The sequence below is a fragment of the Oncorhynchus tshawytscha genome, linkage group LG14 (assembly GCF_018296145.1).
Source record: "Oncorhynchus tshawytscha isolate Ot180627B linkage group LG14, Otsh_v2.0, whole genome shotgun sequence".
In the NCBI taxonomy this organism is placed as follows: Eukaryota; Metazoa; Chordata; class Actinopteri; order Salmoniformes; family Salmonidae; genus Oncorhynchus; species Oncorhynchus tshawytscha.
In genome coordinates, this window is record NC_056442.1 from 29,315,543 (window position 1) to 29,333,023 (window position 17,481).

At 48.0% G+C, this 17,481-nt stretch overlaps 1 protein-coding gene across 4 annotated transcripts in view; it reads left to right on the forward strand.

Annotated features, from left to right (window-relative positions):
- LOC112266945 (schwannomin-interacting protein 1) overlaps positions 1–17,481 on the forward strand; it is a 95,986-nt gene that overhangs the window by 32,663 nt on the left and 45,842 nt on the right. Inside the window, exon 1 of one of the 4 annotated variants that reach the window (XM_042297302.1) lies at positions 14,584–15,007. The exons of the other annotated variants lie outside the window; for them this stretch is intronic. Within the exon in view, the coding sequence (XP_042153236.1) occupies positions 14,978–15,007 (30 nt within the window). The 5' untranslated portion in view covers positions 14,584–14,977. Of the gene's footprint in view, positions 1–14,583; positions 15,008–17,481 lie in introns of those variants that run through there. 4 annotated transcript variants of the gene reach the window in all.

Genomic DNA, 17,481 nt, shown 5'->3' on the forward strand with positions numbered 1-17,481 from the left:
GCTGCTGCTAGCTATGTGCTGCTTCCAGCTGTGTGCTGCTGCATGGAGTCCTGACTCCTTCTCAGCTCCCAGTCAATCTGCAGGGCTGGAGGAGCATGGTAAAACACAACAGGGCTGGAGGAGCATGGTAAAACACAACAGGGCTGGAGGAGCATGGTAAAACACAACAGGGCTGGAGGAGCATGGTAAAACACAACAGGGCTGGAGGAGCATGGTAAAACACAACAGGGCTGGAGGAGCATGGTAAAACACTGCAGCTGGAGGAGCATGGTAAAACACTGCAGGGCTGGAGGAGCATGGTAAAACACTGCAGGGCTGGGCAACTCCAGTCTGGGAGGGACCAGCACTAACACAGCTAAATTGAAGATCCTTATTAGTTGATTATGTTTAATCAGGTGTGTTGGAGCAAAATAAAACCCAGGAGCCCCTGTTGTCCTCCCCTGGTCTACGGCTTGTGAGTATAAGGATGTGGCAGGAAACAAGACATGCCTATTAAATGGATCATTTGTTTTGGTGATTTTGTGTTTTGCCCAGCAGAGGGTGCTGTTGCAGTGTCATATGACTCGCCGCGGCAGGATTTCAGATCCACAAGCTACATCCAGGTCTGGCACTGGCAGGTTGACAGGCTACATATTGGAGTTGTTTTTTACATGACAACAACCAGGCATAGAGAATGTTGCTTCTGATGAATGTTTTATAGTTGATTGTCAGCTTGTGGTTAGGTGTGAAGAGGGCTGGAGAGATGTGGTTATAGAGTATGCTGGAATCTTGTAAAATCTGACACACACACTGTTTGTTGCCTATTGAGGTCAGCACTTTTGAGTCACTCTTGTTTAAATTTGTGTCTGCTTGAGTTTGTCTATTTGTCTGTTGCGTGTGTGTGGGTGTGTGTTCGTGTTTGTTCGTGTGTGGTCTGAGAGAGAGGAGGAGAGCAGTGAGGCTCCTTTGGCATGCTAACACCCAAGCCACTCCTCTCGGTCCTGACAGACAATAGCTGCTGCTGCTGTCGTTGTGTGACTGTCCTGGAGGCCTCTATCTCCCTAAGGCATGTCTGGAATGTGTGTGTGTGGGGGGGATGACAGAAAGGGAGGAAAGGTCAAACATGGTATCTCCAGTACCATGCTGTATCTCCAGTATGGGTCATCCGCTTGTGTCAATATTCATTACCTGTGTTCTCTGTGAAGCAGGAAGGTCAGCTCAAGGGTATTCCACAGGCCTTCTATGGGGGAAGTCTCCCTCCCTCCTTCCACCTAACTCTCTCTCTCTCTCTCTCTGGGATAAGGGACCGAGCAGGGAATGTCAGAGTACTGTAGAGAATAGTAGTGGTTATAGTTATAGATGGCACAAACATACACACACACACATACACACACACACACACATACATGCACACACACAAATACACACACATACACACTTGGTTTGTAATAAGGTTTAGTGACACAGGGCCTACTGATAACAACTACAGTTTGCGGACCGTATACTAGGCCATGGAATTGTGATGTCCCTGCGTAGATAAGGAACTGGAAATAGCCGTGTAATCCTGACTGAGCTCGGAGGAGAGATATCAGAGCAGAGACGAGGGTTGGACTGAAACAAGCTTATTTCCTGTATGAATTCCAACATCCGGAGCACTACTGCGATTTCCCAATATGGGAATGTCATTGGGATACACAGATTCAGGATACTGTGAGAAGACGAAGACATGTCTTTATTGAGGATGGGAGTGTCTGGTGGGAGAGGAGAGGAGGGGACTTCTAACATGTTACATTTTAAGACATCCACTCAGGCCACGCCCAGCCAGACGGAGGGGAAGAGGGGTGGTGGCTGGCATGGGTAGGTTTGGGGTCCTCTGAGAGAGCTTCAGAAGATCCTCCAAAACAGCTGGGCTTTTAAGAGGGCTGGAGGTAGGGTGCATACCTTATTAATGCAGACAGACAATATGCATTTGTATGTGTTATCTACAGTTTGCCACATCTACATCTACTTGTACTGAACCTCAGCTACGATAGTAAGACCAGACCCTGGGCCAGTCACACACACACATCGATCCCTTAGGTGTGTCCGCTTCCTGCTAGCCGGCCTTTCATTGCCATGGCAACCGTCTCCACAGTGTTTGCCCGGCTGGGAAAGGAAGTGTTGATTAATGTGGCTGGCTCTGTGGAGCTACAGTATGGCCACCGTTCAGCCTGCTGCCTGCTGCCTGCTGCCCATACACCACAGAGCCAGTCAGTCTGTTTCTGTGTGCCTCTGTGCTATTGGAACCATGAACCACTGGGGTTAATAGCTGTGTTTCGTTAGGGTGGAACAGGGGTGTGGTTTCCACTCTAATATCTCCCTCCTCCCCCTGGATCTTGGTTAGGAAATAGAAAGGGGAAAGAATTTGAGGTGAGGCGTAAGGTGTGGTGGCACGTGGCGGTCCTCTCCACCCAAACCAAAACAATAATGTTATCCTTCATAAGGGCCGAGGTTAAAGAGTCAGTGAAGGCCTGTGTGCTTCAGAGGTTGTGAAATCATTTACCTCATAGGAAAGGTACTTCAATGCACACATATGTTTCGTACTGCATTCACATTTGTAAAGGCCTATAGGACACTCATGTCTGAGAAAATATATACATTTATTCAGACACACGAGCACAGATCCAGTCAGATCCAGTCAGCTGTGGGTAGACGGTGTGCTCAGTAGTGAAGCTATGTTGTGACATGCAGCGCCCCTCCCATCACTCACATACCAGTGGAAGAGCAGGGAGATAGGGAGGGAGGAGCTCGGCCTGAAGCTACATGTATATAAACATACACACCAGAGGAGGCTGCTGAGGGGAGGACGGCTCATAATAATGTCTGGAACAAACCATGTGTTTGATACCATTCCACTATTTCGCCTCAGCCATTACCACGAGCCACCAACCTCCTGTGGTCCACACACATACACCAGATATGCAAGTCTGCACGCACACACACATAATGTATTCAGTGCAACATGGCTCAGCATGTGTTCCAACTTCAGTTTTGTGTGACACACATACACACATACACACAATCATACTTGTACGTATTTTCAACAGAATGCGCCTTTGAGCTAAATCCCTCAGCATGTATCGCAAGCATCAGCACGAGGCTAGCTCATAGATGAAAAACACTCAGCGACTGTTCAACATGCGAACACACGTTTCTGTCTGTTTGTACCTCTGCAGGTGTAGCAACATATCTCACAGGACTCACATCCGTAGCATATCACCACATGGCAAAGAAATGAAAAGACACACTGGCTAATGCTTCCTGATGAGATCAAAAAACATGCACATTGACTTGACCACACACCACCCACATCTACCCACATGCACTGATACACACGTTTCTGGCAGGGCAGGCGGCATCCGTGTGTTTCCCTGTCAGGTTTTATCACGGGATCAGAGGAGGGATAAAAATATCAGCATTTACCATTGACCCTGTTAGATCAGCTCTGTGGCTGACTAAAGTAATGGAATAACGTTTTCCTCAAGCTGTCGCTATCTACAAGCGCGCAGCAGAGACAAAGCCTGAATCAACAGAGGAAGAGTGGAACAAGCTGTCCTAGATAAGCTCACATGGCTGAGGAAACAGAAGTATGTAACAGAGATAGTGTGTTGAAGCAAGGGATGAGAGAGAGGTGGAAAATTGAGCCGTGGAAGTGAGAGATTTGAAGGGCTTGCCTTCTCTCAATCTCTCCTTCTCTTTTTTTCTCTCGGCCTCTCCCTATCTCTCGCTCTCTGTTTGGACTCTGTGATTATGTGGTGGTTGTTCTGTGTCTGAACTCTGCCCTGAGCGCTCCAGTACTAACCACTACCCTCAGACTGCAGTCAGCCCTGTGCCACGTTGAGAGAGAGAGAGGCGGGGGGAGAAGATTGTAGGGTAAGAGAAGTTTCTAGTGCAGGCACTCATAGAGGATATATAGAACCACAAGCAAAACACTGGGGAATGATGATAGAGTAGAGGGAAAGATAGAGAGGGGGAAAAGAAAGAATGGAAGTTGGGGAGAGAGCGAGAGAGAGAGAGAGAGAGAGAGAAATTAAGTGGTAGAGAGATAGGGCAGTAGAGAGATTAAGTGGTAGAGAGATAGGGCAGTAGAGAGTGGATGGGGTTGGGTAGAGGGCAGCAGAGAATGAATGGGGATTGGGTAGAGGGCAGCAGAGAGTGGATGGGGGTTGGGTGGAGGGCAGCAGAGAGTAATTGGGGGTTGGGTGGAGGGCAGCAGAGAGTATATGGGGGTTGGGTAGAGAGCAGCAGAGAGTGGATTGGGGTTGGGTAGAGGGCAGCAGAGAGTGGATGGGGGTTGGGTGGAGGGCAGTAGAGAGTGGATGGGGGTTGGGTGGAGGGCAGCAGAGAGTATATGGGGGTTGAGTAGAGGGCAGCAGAGAGTGGATGGGATTGGGTGGAGGGCAGTAGAGAGTGGATGGGGGTTGGGTGGAGGGCAGCAGAGAGTATATGGGGGTTAGGTAGAGAGCAGCAGAGAGTGGATTGGGGTTGGGTAGAGGTCAGCAGAGAGTGGATGGGATTGGGTGGAGGGCAGTAGAGAGTGGATGGGGGTTGGGTGCAGGGCAGCAGAGAGTATATGGGGGTTGGGTAGAGAGCAGCAGAGAGTGTCTGGGGGTTGGGTGGAGGTGTTTGGTGACAGGGTTAAGAGATGCGAGTGGATAGGCTAGGATCAGGTGGAGGGTGGGAGGGAGGGAAAGGTTCAGACCAGGGGAGGGCAAGGGGGGTTAGAGGTGGGCAGGGCCATGGCCAGGTGCTGGGGCTCCGGTGTCTGGTTCAGCCCCCAAGAGTCTGGGACTCTCCCTAACCCGCCTGTGTGTGTCAGTACCCGCTCCAGCACGCCAGGCCTCCTACACAGCTCTCACACACACTCCTCACACACTCGCGCTGTGGGCAGACCGTGCTGTCCAGGTTTCAAAGTCGGACTGTTTTCTCTCTCCTGCTGGTGCTCTACACACGTTTCTGTTACTGCTTCAAGGTTCTGGCTTTCCTCCAATTTTCCGGTGAGCGATCGCCAGCGGCTGGGAAGATCGTTTTTTGAATTAGTGGAATAGTTTGCAGCTTAACCTTGGATTCCACACAGCAAGTTGGGCAGTACACCCAGGTAAAAGTCCACTCCTCTCATATCAGGGGTGGTCACCTTAGTATAAACGTTGTACTTTGGATTGTAACTTGTTGTTTAGATCGTTTTGCACACTCTATTGTGCTTATCCATTTTTGAGGAATGATATTGTCAGTTACTTCAATGTGTTATTGTACATAGAACATGTAGAGGACTGTAGGTTTTACTCTTTCATAGACCCACTTCAGTGATGATACAGTCCAGTGTTCCACAGTACAAACACTGAGAGAACGAAGAGCCTGTGTGTTTCACCATAGACCCAGCACAGAGGAAGACCACGTGCCTTTCAGTAGCCAGAGGGGTGTTTTAGATTCTCCACCACTGTCTGCTATGTGGCGTCTAACAAAGAGCAGGTGTGTCTTGGAGGAGGAGAGAAGAGGGGGGGTGATCCCAGCCATGATGCCTTATTACTACCTGGGACTCGCTGTTCTCTCTCTCTCTCTCTCTCTCTCTTACTCAGAAATCACCCCTGTCATCATACTTAGTTTCCTGTGCTAATGACTACTCTTCCATGCCATGTTTCCACCTGAGAGAGTTTGACCTGACTAAAATCCAGTTTGAACCAATACATTGTGACAATCTGGCAACATTGTAACTCTGTGGTAATGTAGTCTGTCCTCTCGGCTCTGTCCTCTCGGCCCTGTCCTCTCTGCTCTGTCCTCTCTGCTCTGTCCTCTCTGCTCTGTCCTCTCTGCTCTGTCCTCTCTGCTCTGTCCTCTCTGTCTGGCGGTCGTGACTTTGCAGTGGACATAATCAGAGGTTTGTTCTGTTCAGCGGGGGGTCTGATTTAGCTGTTGGCCTGGAGCAGTGTTGTCCCAGTGACTTGGTTTGTCTGGTGCTAATGCCGTTGGCTCTCTAACCGTGTGTGGTCAGCCCTGCATAAGTTCAGCTCGTGTGGTTTGGTCAGGACCCTGTACGGTCATTGATGTTGTGTGGGCATGTTTTAGGAACCTTGAGAGTTTGTGGTCAAAGAGTGTTGGAGTCAGTGGGTGGGGAACTGTGCTGTGGTCAAAGAGTGTTGGAGTCAGTGGGTGGGGAACTGTGCTATGGTCCAGCTGTTCTAACATGACCATGTGTCTCATCACAACTAGAGGTCAACCGATTATGGTTTTGCAACGCCGATACCGATACCGATTATTGGAGGGCCAAAAAAGCCGATGCCGATTAATCGGGCATTTTTTTCCCCCCTTTTTTTCTTTGTAATAATGACAATTACAACAATACTGAATTAACACTTATTTGAACTTAATATAAAACATCAAAATCAGTTTAGCCTCAAATAAATAATGAAACATGTTCAATTTGGTTAAAATAATGCAAAAACAAAGGTGTTGGAGAAGAAAGTAATATGTGCCATGTAAAATATGTGCCATGTAAAATATGTGCCATGTAAAAAAGCTAACGTTTAAGTTCCTTGCTCAGAACATGAGAACATATGAAAGTTGGTGGTTCCTTTTAACATGAGACTTCAATATTTCAAGGTAAGAGGTTTTAGGTTGTAGTTAATATAGTATTTATAGGACTATTTCTCTCGATACCATTTGTATTTCATATACCTTTGACTATTGGATGTTCTTATAGGCACTATAGTATTGCCAGTGTAACAGTATAGATTCCGTCCCCCTCCTCGCCCCTACCTGGGCTCGAACCAGGAACACATCGACAACAGCCAGACTCGAAGCATCGTTACCCATCGCTCCACAAAAGCCGGGGCCCTTGCAGCGCAAGGGAAATAACTACTCCAAATCTAAAAGCGAGTGACGTTTGAAACAGTATTAGCGCACACCCAGCTAACTAGCTAGCCATTTCACATTGGTTACACCAGCCATTAGGCTGATAGGCTGATAGGCTTGAAGTCATAAACAGCGCTGTGCTTGCGAAGAGCTGCTGGCAAAACGCACGGAAGTGCTGTTTGAATGAATGATTACGGGCCTGCTGCTGCTCAGTCAGACTGCTCAATCAAATCAGACTTAATTATAATATAATAACACACAGAAATACGAGCCTTTGGTCATTAATATGATCGAATCCAGAAACTATCATTTTGAAAACAAAACGTTTATTATTTCAGTGAAATACAGAACCGTTCTGTATTTTATCTAACGGGTGGCATCCTTAAGTCTAAATATTCTTGTTACATTGCACAACCTTCAATGTATGTCATAATTACGTAAAATTCTGGCAAATTAGTTCGCAATGAGCCAGGCAGTCCAAACTGTTGCATATACCCTGACTCTGCATGCAATGAACGCAGTTATAACTAGTGATTATAGTTATAACTAGTGATTATGATTGATTGTTTTTTATAAGATAAGTTTAATGCTAGCTTGCAATTTACCTTGGCTTCTACTGCATTCGCGTAACAGGCAGGCTACTCGTGGAGTGCAATGGTTTGAGCGTTGGACTAGTTAACTGTGCAGTTGCAAGATTGACTGCTCTTCCCTCCCTTCTACATTCAATCTATCTCCCTGGGTATCAGTTCAGTGTACGCCACATAGCCTAGATAGCCTGGGATAAGCAGTTAGGTGTGATGTCATCAAGGCGAGCCAGCTGCAGTGCGGGGTCCAGGTCGGTGTGGAGGGAGACCAGGGCTACGCATTCCATCAGTGTCTCTCATACACACACACACACACACCCTTCCTCTGATTTAGTCACGGTGAGTCACTGAGCTAACCTCACACCTACCCTTAACCCAATGTATTATACCTAGATCATCCACCCTACTGTATGCTCGCCCTCTGGCCAAATACCCTTTCCCACTTTTCCTCCAGTTCCATACTGTTTTCCACCTGGTTCTCTCCCCCTCCATGTCTCCCCCTTTCTCCTAGTCCTGTTCCCGGCTAATTGTCTTTTTCCTCAAGCTGTCAGAGGACATTACGTCCCCCTGTTCTCAGAACAAGCAGAATACAGCAGGAGACCATTTTCTCTGCCTCCCCTGCCTTCCCCTCTCCCCCCTAAGAAAACGTGGGCTGGTGTGATGAAAGGGTGGAGGGGCTGAGAGTGGCATGGTGCAGAGGAAATGGGGATTTATGTTGCCGTTAAGAGCTGGGTTATTGCTCTGTGTCTGTCACTCAACGTTCTGCACAGTCAGGGCAGACCAGAGAGAGGGAGAGAGAGAAACAGAGAGAGGGAGAGAGAGTACTGTTTTATAGCTTGAACAAGAGAGGGAGGGACCATATATTAACATCACAAAATATGAGAGGAAAAGAGCAAGGCCCTGTAGCTTTATAGCATGGGAAAAGAAAGAGCAAAGCAGAAGGAGAGAATGGCAGCATGGTTTTAGCTTAAAGACAGAGTTGAAACAGTCATCCATCACCTTGCTGTCAGTGGGTTTACCACTAGAATAAAGGGCAGTCAGGCACAGTGGTGTGTGTGTGTTTGTTCTCTCTCTCTCCGCTCTCACCCCCCCTCCCCCCCTCTCTTTCTGTCCCTCCCCCTCCATGGGCGCGGCAACACTGGTGAATTGGTGTGTGTGTGTGTGTGTGTGTGTGTGTGTGCGTGTGTGTTGGTGTGTGTGTGTGTGTGTGTGTGTGTGTGTGTGTGTTTGTTCTCTCTCTCCGCTCTCACCCCCTCTCTTTCTGTCCCTCCCCCTCCATGGGCGCGGCAACACTGGTGAATTGGTGTGTGTGCGTGTGTGTGTGTGTGTGTGTGTGTGTGTGTGTGTGTGTGTGTGTGTGTGTGTGTGTGTGTGTGTGTGTGTGTGAGCTGAGGTGGGCTGAGGACCGGGCACTAGACAGGGCCTCCCAACTGGGTCTGTTTATACCAGGCTAAAAATAAAAGTCCTGTTCAGAGCAGACACACACACAGACTCTCTCCCTGCCAGAATGCATTGCTAACGCAGGGCAACTCTTTAAAGAGAGAGTGTCCTTTTCTGCAGCACAAACTCATGAGATATTTTCTGAGATCTCTTTCTGTCTCTCAACAAGATCTCATAGTTTTCCTTTGAAATTTGACACATTATGGATGAATGTCTATTTTTGACACATTCATTCCCATGGTTACAGGGTTGATTGTGGTGGGTAGTCTGGGGGACCATGAACCTTTAAGCTCCCACTTCCCTATTGTGGGATGGTTATTTGTAACGGCGTTCAATGGTATTGCATGCCGAAAATTGAGCTCTCTCTCTCTCGCTCTGTCTGTGACTGTGTCTGTTCTTTCGTCCTCTCTCTCCCTGTGTGTGACAGCATGTGAATGAGGCTGGTAGCCAGGTCATGTGGAGAGCATCATCTGTCACTGAACACACAGAGCTGTAGCCCTGACACATCCTCAGCATGACTATACAGCCTGTTGACCGGAAAGAGACATTCTGACAGACTGGCACCCAGTCTATACAGACTGACTATACACCCAGGTTATACAGATTGACTATATACCCAGGCTATACAGACTGACCATACACCCAGGCAATACAGGCTGACTATACACCTAGGCTGTACAGAGTAGACTGACAATACACCCAGTCTATACAGACTGACTATACACCTAGGCTATACAGACTGACCATACACCCAGGCAATACAGACTGCCTATACACCCAGGCTATACAGACTGCCTATACACCCAGGCTATACAGACTGCCTATACACCCAGGCTATACAGACTAGAGGTCGACTGATTATGATTTTTCAACGCCGATGCCGATACCGATTATTGGAGGACCAAAAAAGCCGATACCGATTAATCGGCCGATTTAACAAAAAATGTATTTGTAATAATGACAATTACAACAATACTGAATGAACACTTCTTTTAACTTAATATAATACACCAATAAAATCAATTTAGCCTCAAATAAATAATGAAACATGTTCAATTTGGTTTAAATAATGCAAAAACAAAGTGTTGGAGAAGAAAGTAATATGTGCCATGTAAAATATGTGCCATGTAAAATATGTGCCATGTAAAATGTGTGCCATGTAAAATATGTGCCATGTAAAAAAGCTAACGTTTAAGTTCCTTGCTCAGAACATGAGAACATATGAAAGTTGATGGTTCCTTTTAACATGAGACTTCAATATTCCAAGGTAAGAGGTTTTAGGTTGTAGTTAATATAGTATTTAGGACTATTTCTCTCGATACCATTTGTATTTCATTAACCTTTGGAGAAGAGAAGTAAAAGTGCAATATGTGCAATGTAAGAAAGCTAACGTTTAAGTTCCTTGCTCAGAACATGAGAACATATGAAAGCTGGTGGCGCTATACAGATTGACTATACACCTAGGTTATACAGACTAACTATACACCTAGGTTATACAGATTGACTATATAGTCAGGCTATACAGACTGACTATACACCCAGGCTATACAGATTGACTATATACCCAGGCTATACAGACTGACAATACACCCTGTCTATACAGACTGACTATACCCAGGCTATACAGACTGACTATACACCTAGGCTATACAGACTGACTTTACACCTAGGTTATACAGACTGACTATACACCTAGGCTATACAGATTGACTATACACCCAGGCTATACAGACTGCCTATATTCCTAGGTTATACAGACTGACTATACAGCTAGGCTATACAGACTGACTTTACACCTAGGTTATACAGACTGACTATACACCTAGGCTATACAGACTGACTATATATCCAGGCTATACAGACTAACTATACACCTAGGTTATACAGATTGACTATACACCCAGGCTATACAGACTGACCCCTCTGACTCTTACTCCCCATAACATAACTTAACAGGGAGTTTACAGGGACACTGGGAATTTCTCAATTGGTTTTGCTATCTCCTCCGTCCTTTCCTTGCCTATTTTTGAAGGTCAAAGGTAGTCGAGTAAGGAGGAAACGTGGAATCGCGCTTGTATGAAACGAGACTCCCTCTCCATTCGCGTTATCAGGCAAATTACATTTACAGGAGTGGAATCCCAAAATAAATGCGTAAAGTGATAAAACAAATGTTGCTAGTTGTGGCAGACATTTTACAGATAAAACACTAACCAGTTTCTGGTTTTTAAACGTGTGCATCCTTTTCTCCTTCGAGAAAACAACAGCTGATTCAAAGAGGGTGTGGCGGATTCTAAAACACTTCTGTGCCTCCTGCTGCGAGAGGCATCCTCTGTCGAAGTAAGTAATCAAGGAGGTGAGCAGCCTCCTTCATTCACCTACCAACGAATTTAAACTCTCCTCGACCACTCGACCACTTATCGGTTTTCAGGTCGCGGAGGAGAAAGAACAAAGGAGTTGAGGACGATCCTCTACACCTGCATTGCTTGCTGTTTGGGGTTTTAGGCTGGGTTTCTGTACAGCACTTTGAGATATCAGCTGATGTAAGAAGGGCTATATAAATAACTTTGATTTGATTAGATTTTTCCCAAATGAGAATCTCCCAAAGCAATCACTGTAGCTCACTTCCAACAACATAACGAACCCACAACTGCTAATGAGGGGGAAAAAATGATATTCTTTTGTCAGATGGAGAATCCTCTATTTTATGTCCCATTGTGCCACCTTTGTGTATAGAGGGTCTCTTCCAGAGACATAGACATTGAGATCAATGATCTCTCCTCTGTAGTCCTAGCCAGGCTCTACCTGAAGCCACATGATCAGAGAGAGGGAGCGAGGGAGAGAGGGAGCGAGGAAGAGAGAGAGCTCATTACTGAGGCGGTCTCAGTCAGGCAACTCTCCTCCTGCTGAGACTCACTGGTTAAATATTCAGTGTTTTTACACTGACAGAAAATGTCAGCTCTAAAAGCATCTGTGCTCCTCTCATCCAGCTGTGAGGAAGGATGGAGGGAGGGAGACTGGGGGAGAGGGGGTGGGAGGGATGGTGGGGGAGGGAGGTCGGGAGACTGGGTGGGGTGTAGTGAGGGAGGGAGGGAGGGAGGGAGGGAGGGAGGGAGGGAGGGAGGGGGAGGGAGGGAGGGAGGGAGGGAGGGAGGGAGGGAGGGAGGGAGGGAGGGAGGGAGGGCAAGAAGATGCAGAAGGAGATAAACAGAGAGAGAGAGGAAACTTCGTTCAATACATTAATTAGATATGCCCTCCATTATGTTACCCTACTGACTGACCTGGGATCAGAGCCAACTGTCTCTGTCCTCTCATCTGATCCTCAGTTTTATGTCATGGGGCCATCGATCAGGTCAGATCAGATTGTAGGTATTTCTTATTTCCGCTTGAATGTGTGTATCTGTGTCACACCCTCAGGGACAGCAAACACACACACACACACATACACATATATATGTACACACACTCTCAAAGAGATTTAAACTCACTCTAACACACATACCTTACAGTGCACAATATGATGATATTCACATATTCTAAATGACTTCTCTTGTGGCCAGGTCTGAAAAGCCACATGGAAATTCTATAGCAGTTTGAGTCAGAATCTACAGATTATAATCTCTAGATTATAACCTCTATCTAGGCTACTCCCTGTTTTTTTTGGATGGGTTGGGCCATAATCTGCTGCCAATAGGTATAGTAGATAATCAGATCTTTGGATATTTGTCCTGTCTGTGTGTGTGTGTGTGTGTGTGTGTGTGTGTGTGTGTGTGTGTGTGTGTGTGTGTGTGTGTGTGTGTGTGTGTGTGTGTGTGTGTGTGTGTGTGTGTGAGTGTGTATGTGTGTGTGTGTGTGGTGTGGTGTGGTGTGCGTGTGGTGTGTGTGGTGTGCGTGCGTGTGGTGTGCGTGCGTGTGGTGTGCGTGTGGGTGTGGGCACGCGCGTGGGTGCATATGTCCGCACATATATGTGTGTGTGCATGTGTGAGTTAACAGTCTCATATGCGCGTGGATGTGCTTTGTGTGTCCACCTTGCCCTTGATTCAGATTCACAAAACCTTGACAACCAACAGAAGGTCAGCAGGAAGTGTCTGCTACCATGGTGATGGAGCGGAGAGAGGTGGGGGCTGGATCCTCTCATGTCAAAACATAGCTCAGGAGCGTGTGTCTGTCCGTGCGTGTGTGTGTGTGTTTAGGATTTATATCCCTACTGTGTTTTATTAGTGTGGTATTGGTATTCCAGAAAGGGAGCAGGGAGCCTTTTGAAGTAGTAAAAGACAGTGTGATGGTTAATACTACTGAAACACTGGATCCGTCCTAATACACCTGTAGTGTGTAGGGTTCCTCTCTACTCTGTCTTATTGGACTTTCTACCATAAGCCCAGAGGGCCACTGTTAACCCTGTTGACCCTTCCAGACCAGAGTCAACGATCCAGAGCCTGGCCACTCGGATCAGACCGGGAACAACATCGATCTACTTCCAGGTCATTAAACCCTGGACTGAGCTTATCGATAAACGCCACCGTTGCACAACAGAGATCAATAACGGACAGAGAGATCAGCGATCTCTCAATCACATACACTGTTCCAGTGAGGGCATACAGTCTGAGAGGCATCTGTCTATCTCTGACCGGAGAGAGGAGGGTGAGAGGAGGGAGAGAGAGAGAGAGAGAGATCAGTGGGAGAGAGATATTGATGGATGGAGAGAGAGAGCGTTCTGTCCTTCTACACAGTAGCCAAGCTATTGTTTCATCATGGACAACCAATACCAAACCATATACTTTGATCTAGAATATTTGTGGAATACTCTGAAATCCCTGTGGCATAGCGGGCATGCTTACTCGGTGAGAGTGTTGTCACATGCAGGTCATTGACTTGTCGGGGACAGAGAGACGGAGAAACACAAAGAGACGGAGGGATAGAGGGAACGGTAGAGCGAGAAGAGTTCATCCAGGGTGGCCTTCCCTGCTGGTGGATTATAGAGAGGCCATCTGTTCCAGACAGATTATAATCCTGTACCACAGGGGGACACAGAAGAGGGAGGAGGACGGACAGAGAGGAAAGGAGCTACGCACAAACAGACACACACATTCTGTCATACTCATACACGCCAACGCTGAGAAAATAGTCAACTGTTCACAAGTTGTGAAAACCTATGAATATGAATATGTGCTTCTTGGCATTAGTCATACATTCAAACAGTTTTTAGTTTGTAAAGACGCCCTGCAGACTTTTTATACTCCCCAAATACTGTAATTAGGTCATAGATAAAAGTATAGCGAGTGGATTACTCAGCAGAGTATGGAAAATACCCCTGTAACTCACCAAAAGGACTGCTTATAGTTAAGATGGTTCTCTTCAAATTGCAACCATTAAGATAGTGTCTCAACACTTAGAGAAGATTTAGGGATTGAGATGAAAGGGTGTTTGGTATGGGAGTCACTTCTCTTCCTCCCCTCTCTCATCCCCCTTTCTTTTTCTCTCTCCCCCCTCCTCCCCCTTTCTCTCTCTCTTTCTCTCTCTCTCTGTGGGGCGTTTCCACCTCGGTGCTCTAGCTCTGTAGACCAGCGGAAGGTCACCTCCCCCTCTGATCCCTCACCCCGCCCCCTGTCTCCCCCACCCTGTTCTATCACCCCATTGGCTGACTGTGTCTGTGATGAGTCAGTCTGCCCCTTCCCCGTTCCGGCAGGGAGAGAGACGGCCACGGAATTCACTCTCCCTTTCTGTTTCTCCTCCTCTTTCTCACTCCCCTCCCTTTTTGAGTTCTCTCCCCCTCCCTCTCTTTTGGAAAATAAGTGATCAGACCCTGACAGAGCAACAGAGGGAAAAAGAAAGAGAGGACACTACAGAGGAGAGGAGCAGCCATATCAGTAGCAGCAGGATCAGCAGAGAGTGACACCAGAACGCAGACATAATACAGTCAGTCTCTCTCTCTCTCTGGTCTCTCTTTCCGTTTTGGGGCTGGATCTCTTCCCCCTCTCCTCCCCCTGTGTCTCAGTCGGAAAACCGCAGCAGCTTTGGGAACTCACTCCCACTCCCGTTGTCATTACCGAGGCGCAGCAAGCCCGCGCCTGTCTAGGATGCTGTGAAGAATGGTTCACCAGGAAAACTGTTCTCACCAGGTAAGACAGGACACTGACTGAGGCTAGCTGGGACTAGTGCAGAGACTAGCTGGGACTAGTGCTGAGACTAGCTGGGACTAGTGCTGAGACTAGCTGGGACTAGTGCAGAGATTAGCTGGGACTAGTGCTGAGACTAGCTGGGACTAGGGCTGAGACTAGCTGGGACTAGTGCAGAGACTAGCTGGGACTAGTGATGAGACTAGCTGGGACTAGGGCTGAGACTAGCTGGGACTAGTGCTGAGACTAGCTGGGACTAGTGCAGAGACTAGCTGGGACTAGTGCTGAGACTAGCTGGGACTAGTGCTGAGACTAGCTGGGACTAGGCTGAGACTAGCTGGGACTAGTGCTGAGACTAGCTGGGAGGGCTGAGGCTAGCTGAGACTAGGCTAGCTGGGACTAGTGCTGAGACTAGCTGGGACTAGTGCTGAGACTAGCTGGAACTAGTGCTGAGGCTAGCTGGGACTAGTACTGAGGCTAGCTGGGACTAGTGCTGAGACTAGCTGGAACTAGTGCTGAGGCTAGCTGGGAATGGTGCTGAGACTAGCTGGGACTAGTACTGAGGCTAGCTGGGACTAGTGCTGAGACTAGCTGGGACTAGTGCTGAGACTAGCTGGGACTAGTACTGAGGCTAGCTGGGACTAGTGTTGAGACTAGCTGAGACTAGTACTGAGGCTAGCTGGGACTAGTGCTGAGACTAGTGCTGAGACTAGCTGGGACTAGTACTGAGGCTAGCTGGGACTAGTGCTGAGACTAGCTGGGACTAGTGCTGAGGCTAGCTGAGACTAGTGCTGAGACTAGCTGGGACTAGTGCTGAGACTAGCTGGGACTAATGCTGAGGCTAGCTGGGACTAGTGCTGAGACTAGCTGGGACTAGTGCTGAGGCTAGCTGGGACTAGTGCTGAGGCTAGCTGGGACTAGTGCTGAGGCTAGCTGGGAGTAGTGCTGAGGCTAGCTGGGACTAGTGCTGAGACTAGCTGGGACTAGTGCTGAGACTAGCTGGGAGTAGTGCTGAGGCTAGCTGGGACTAGTGCTGAGACTAGCTGGGACTAGTACTGAGACTAGCTGGGACTAGTGCTGAGACTAGCTGGGACTAGTGCTGAGGCTAGCTGGGACTAGTACTGAGGCTAGCTGGGACTAGTACTGAGACTAGCTGGGACTAGTACTGAGACTAGCTGGGACTAGTACTGAGGCTAGCTGGGACTAGTATTGAGGCTAGCTGGGACTAGTACTGAGGCTAGCTGGGACTAGTACTGAGGCTAGCTGGGACTAGTACTGAGACTAGCTGGAACTAGTTCTGAGGCTAGCTGGGACTAGTACTGAGGCTAGCTGGGACTAGTGCTGAGACTAGCTGGGACTAGTGCTGAGACTAGCTGGGACTAGTGCTGAGACTACCTGGGACTAGTGCTGAGACTAGCTGGGACTAGTGCTGAGGCTAGCTGGGACTAGTGCTGAGACTAGCTGGGACTAGTGCTGAGACTAGCTGGGACTAGTGCTGAGACTTGCTGGGACTAGTGCTGAGACTAGCTGGGACTAGTGCTGAGACTAGCTGGGACTAGTGCTGAGGCTAGCTGGGACTAGTGCTGAGACTAGCTGGGACTAGTGCTGAGACTAGCTGGGACTAGTGCTGAGACTAGTACTGAGACTAGCTGGGACTAGTGCTGAGGCTAGCTGGGACTAGTGCTGAGACTAGCTGTGACTAGTGCTGAGACTAGCTGGGACTAGCTGGGACTAGGCTGAGACTAGCTGGGACTAGACTAGCTGGGACTAGCTGGGACTAGTGCTGAGACTAGCTGGGACTAGCTGGGACTAGGCTGAGACTAGCTGGGACTAGACTAGCTGGGACTAGCTGGGACTAGTGCAGAGGCTAGCTGGAGCTAGTGCTGAGACTAGGGCTCCTAAAGCACTGCATCTCAGTGCTAGAGTCATCATTACAGACCCTGATTCGATTCCAGGCTGTATCACTACCATAGGGTGGCGCACAATTGACCCAGCGTTGGCCGGGTTTGGCTGCGGTAGGCCATCTTTGCAAAAAAGAAATCGTTTTTAAATGACTTGCCTAGTTAAATAAAGGTTCCATTTGAATAAATGTGCTGAGGCTAGACAGAGTTAGTAGAGTAGAGGATGTGTTATGTTAGCTGTTGTGGAGCAACAGGGGCTGAGATACTGCAGTAGGACTGGTATGCATGTGTGTATTCCCAAAGGTTTCCATCATGTAATACTGACTGACTGTCATTAGTGGTTGTCGTATCTTGCAGGGGTTTGTGTTTCATGGCTGTCAGGCACATCCCAGTGGGTTTGGTGTTTGTATTATGGGATGGGTCTGGGAATCAGATGACTAGGGCGGTTGCTAAGCGCACATTTGACTTCAGGGAATAATGTCCCCCCTCCTTCCCCCTTCCCCTGGGCTGAGCCTGATCAATAGATGTCTGGGAAGGGTGAGCTGTTTCTGTCTCTCTCTTTCTGTGTGTGTGTGT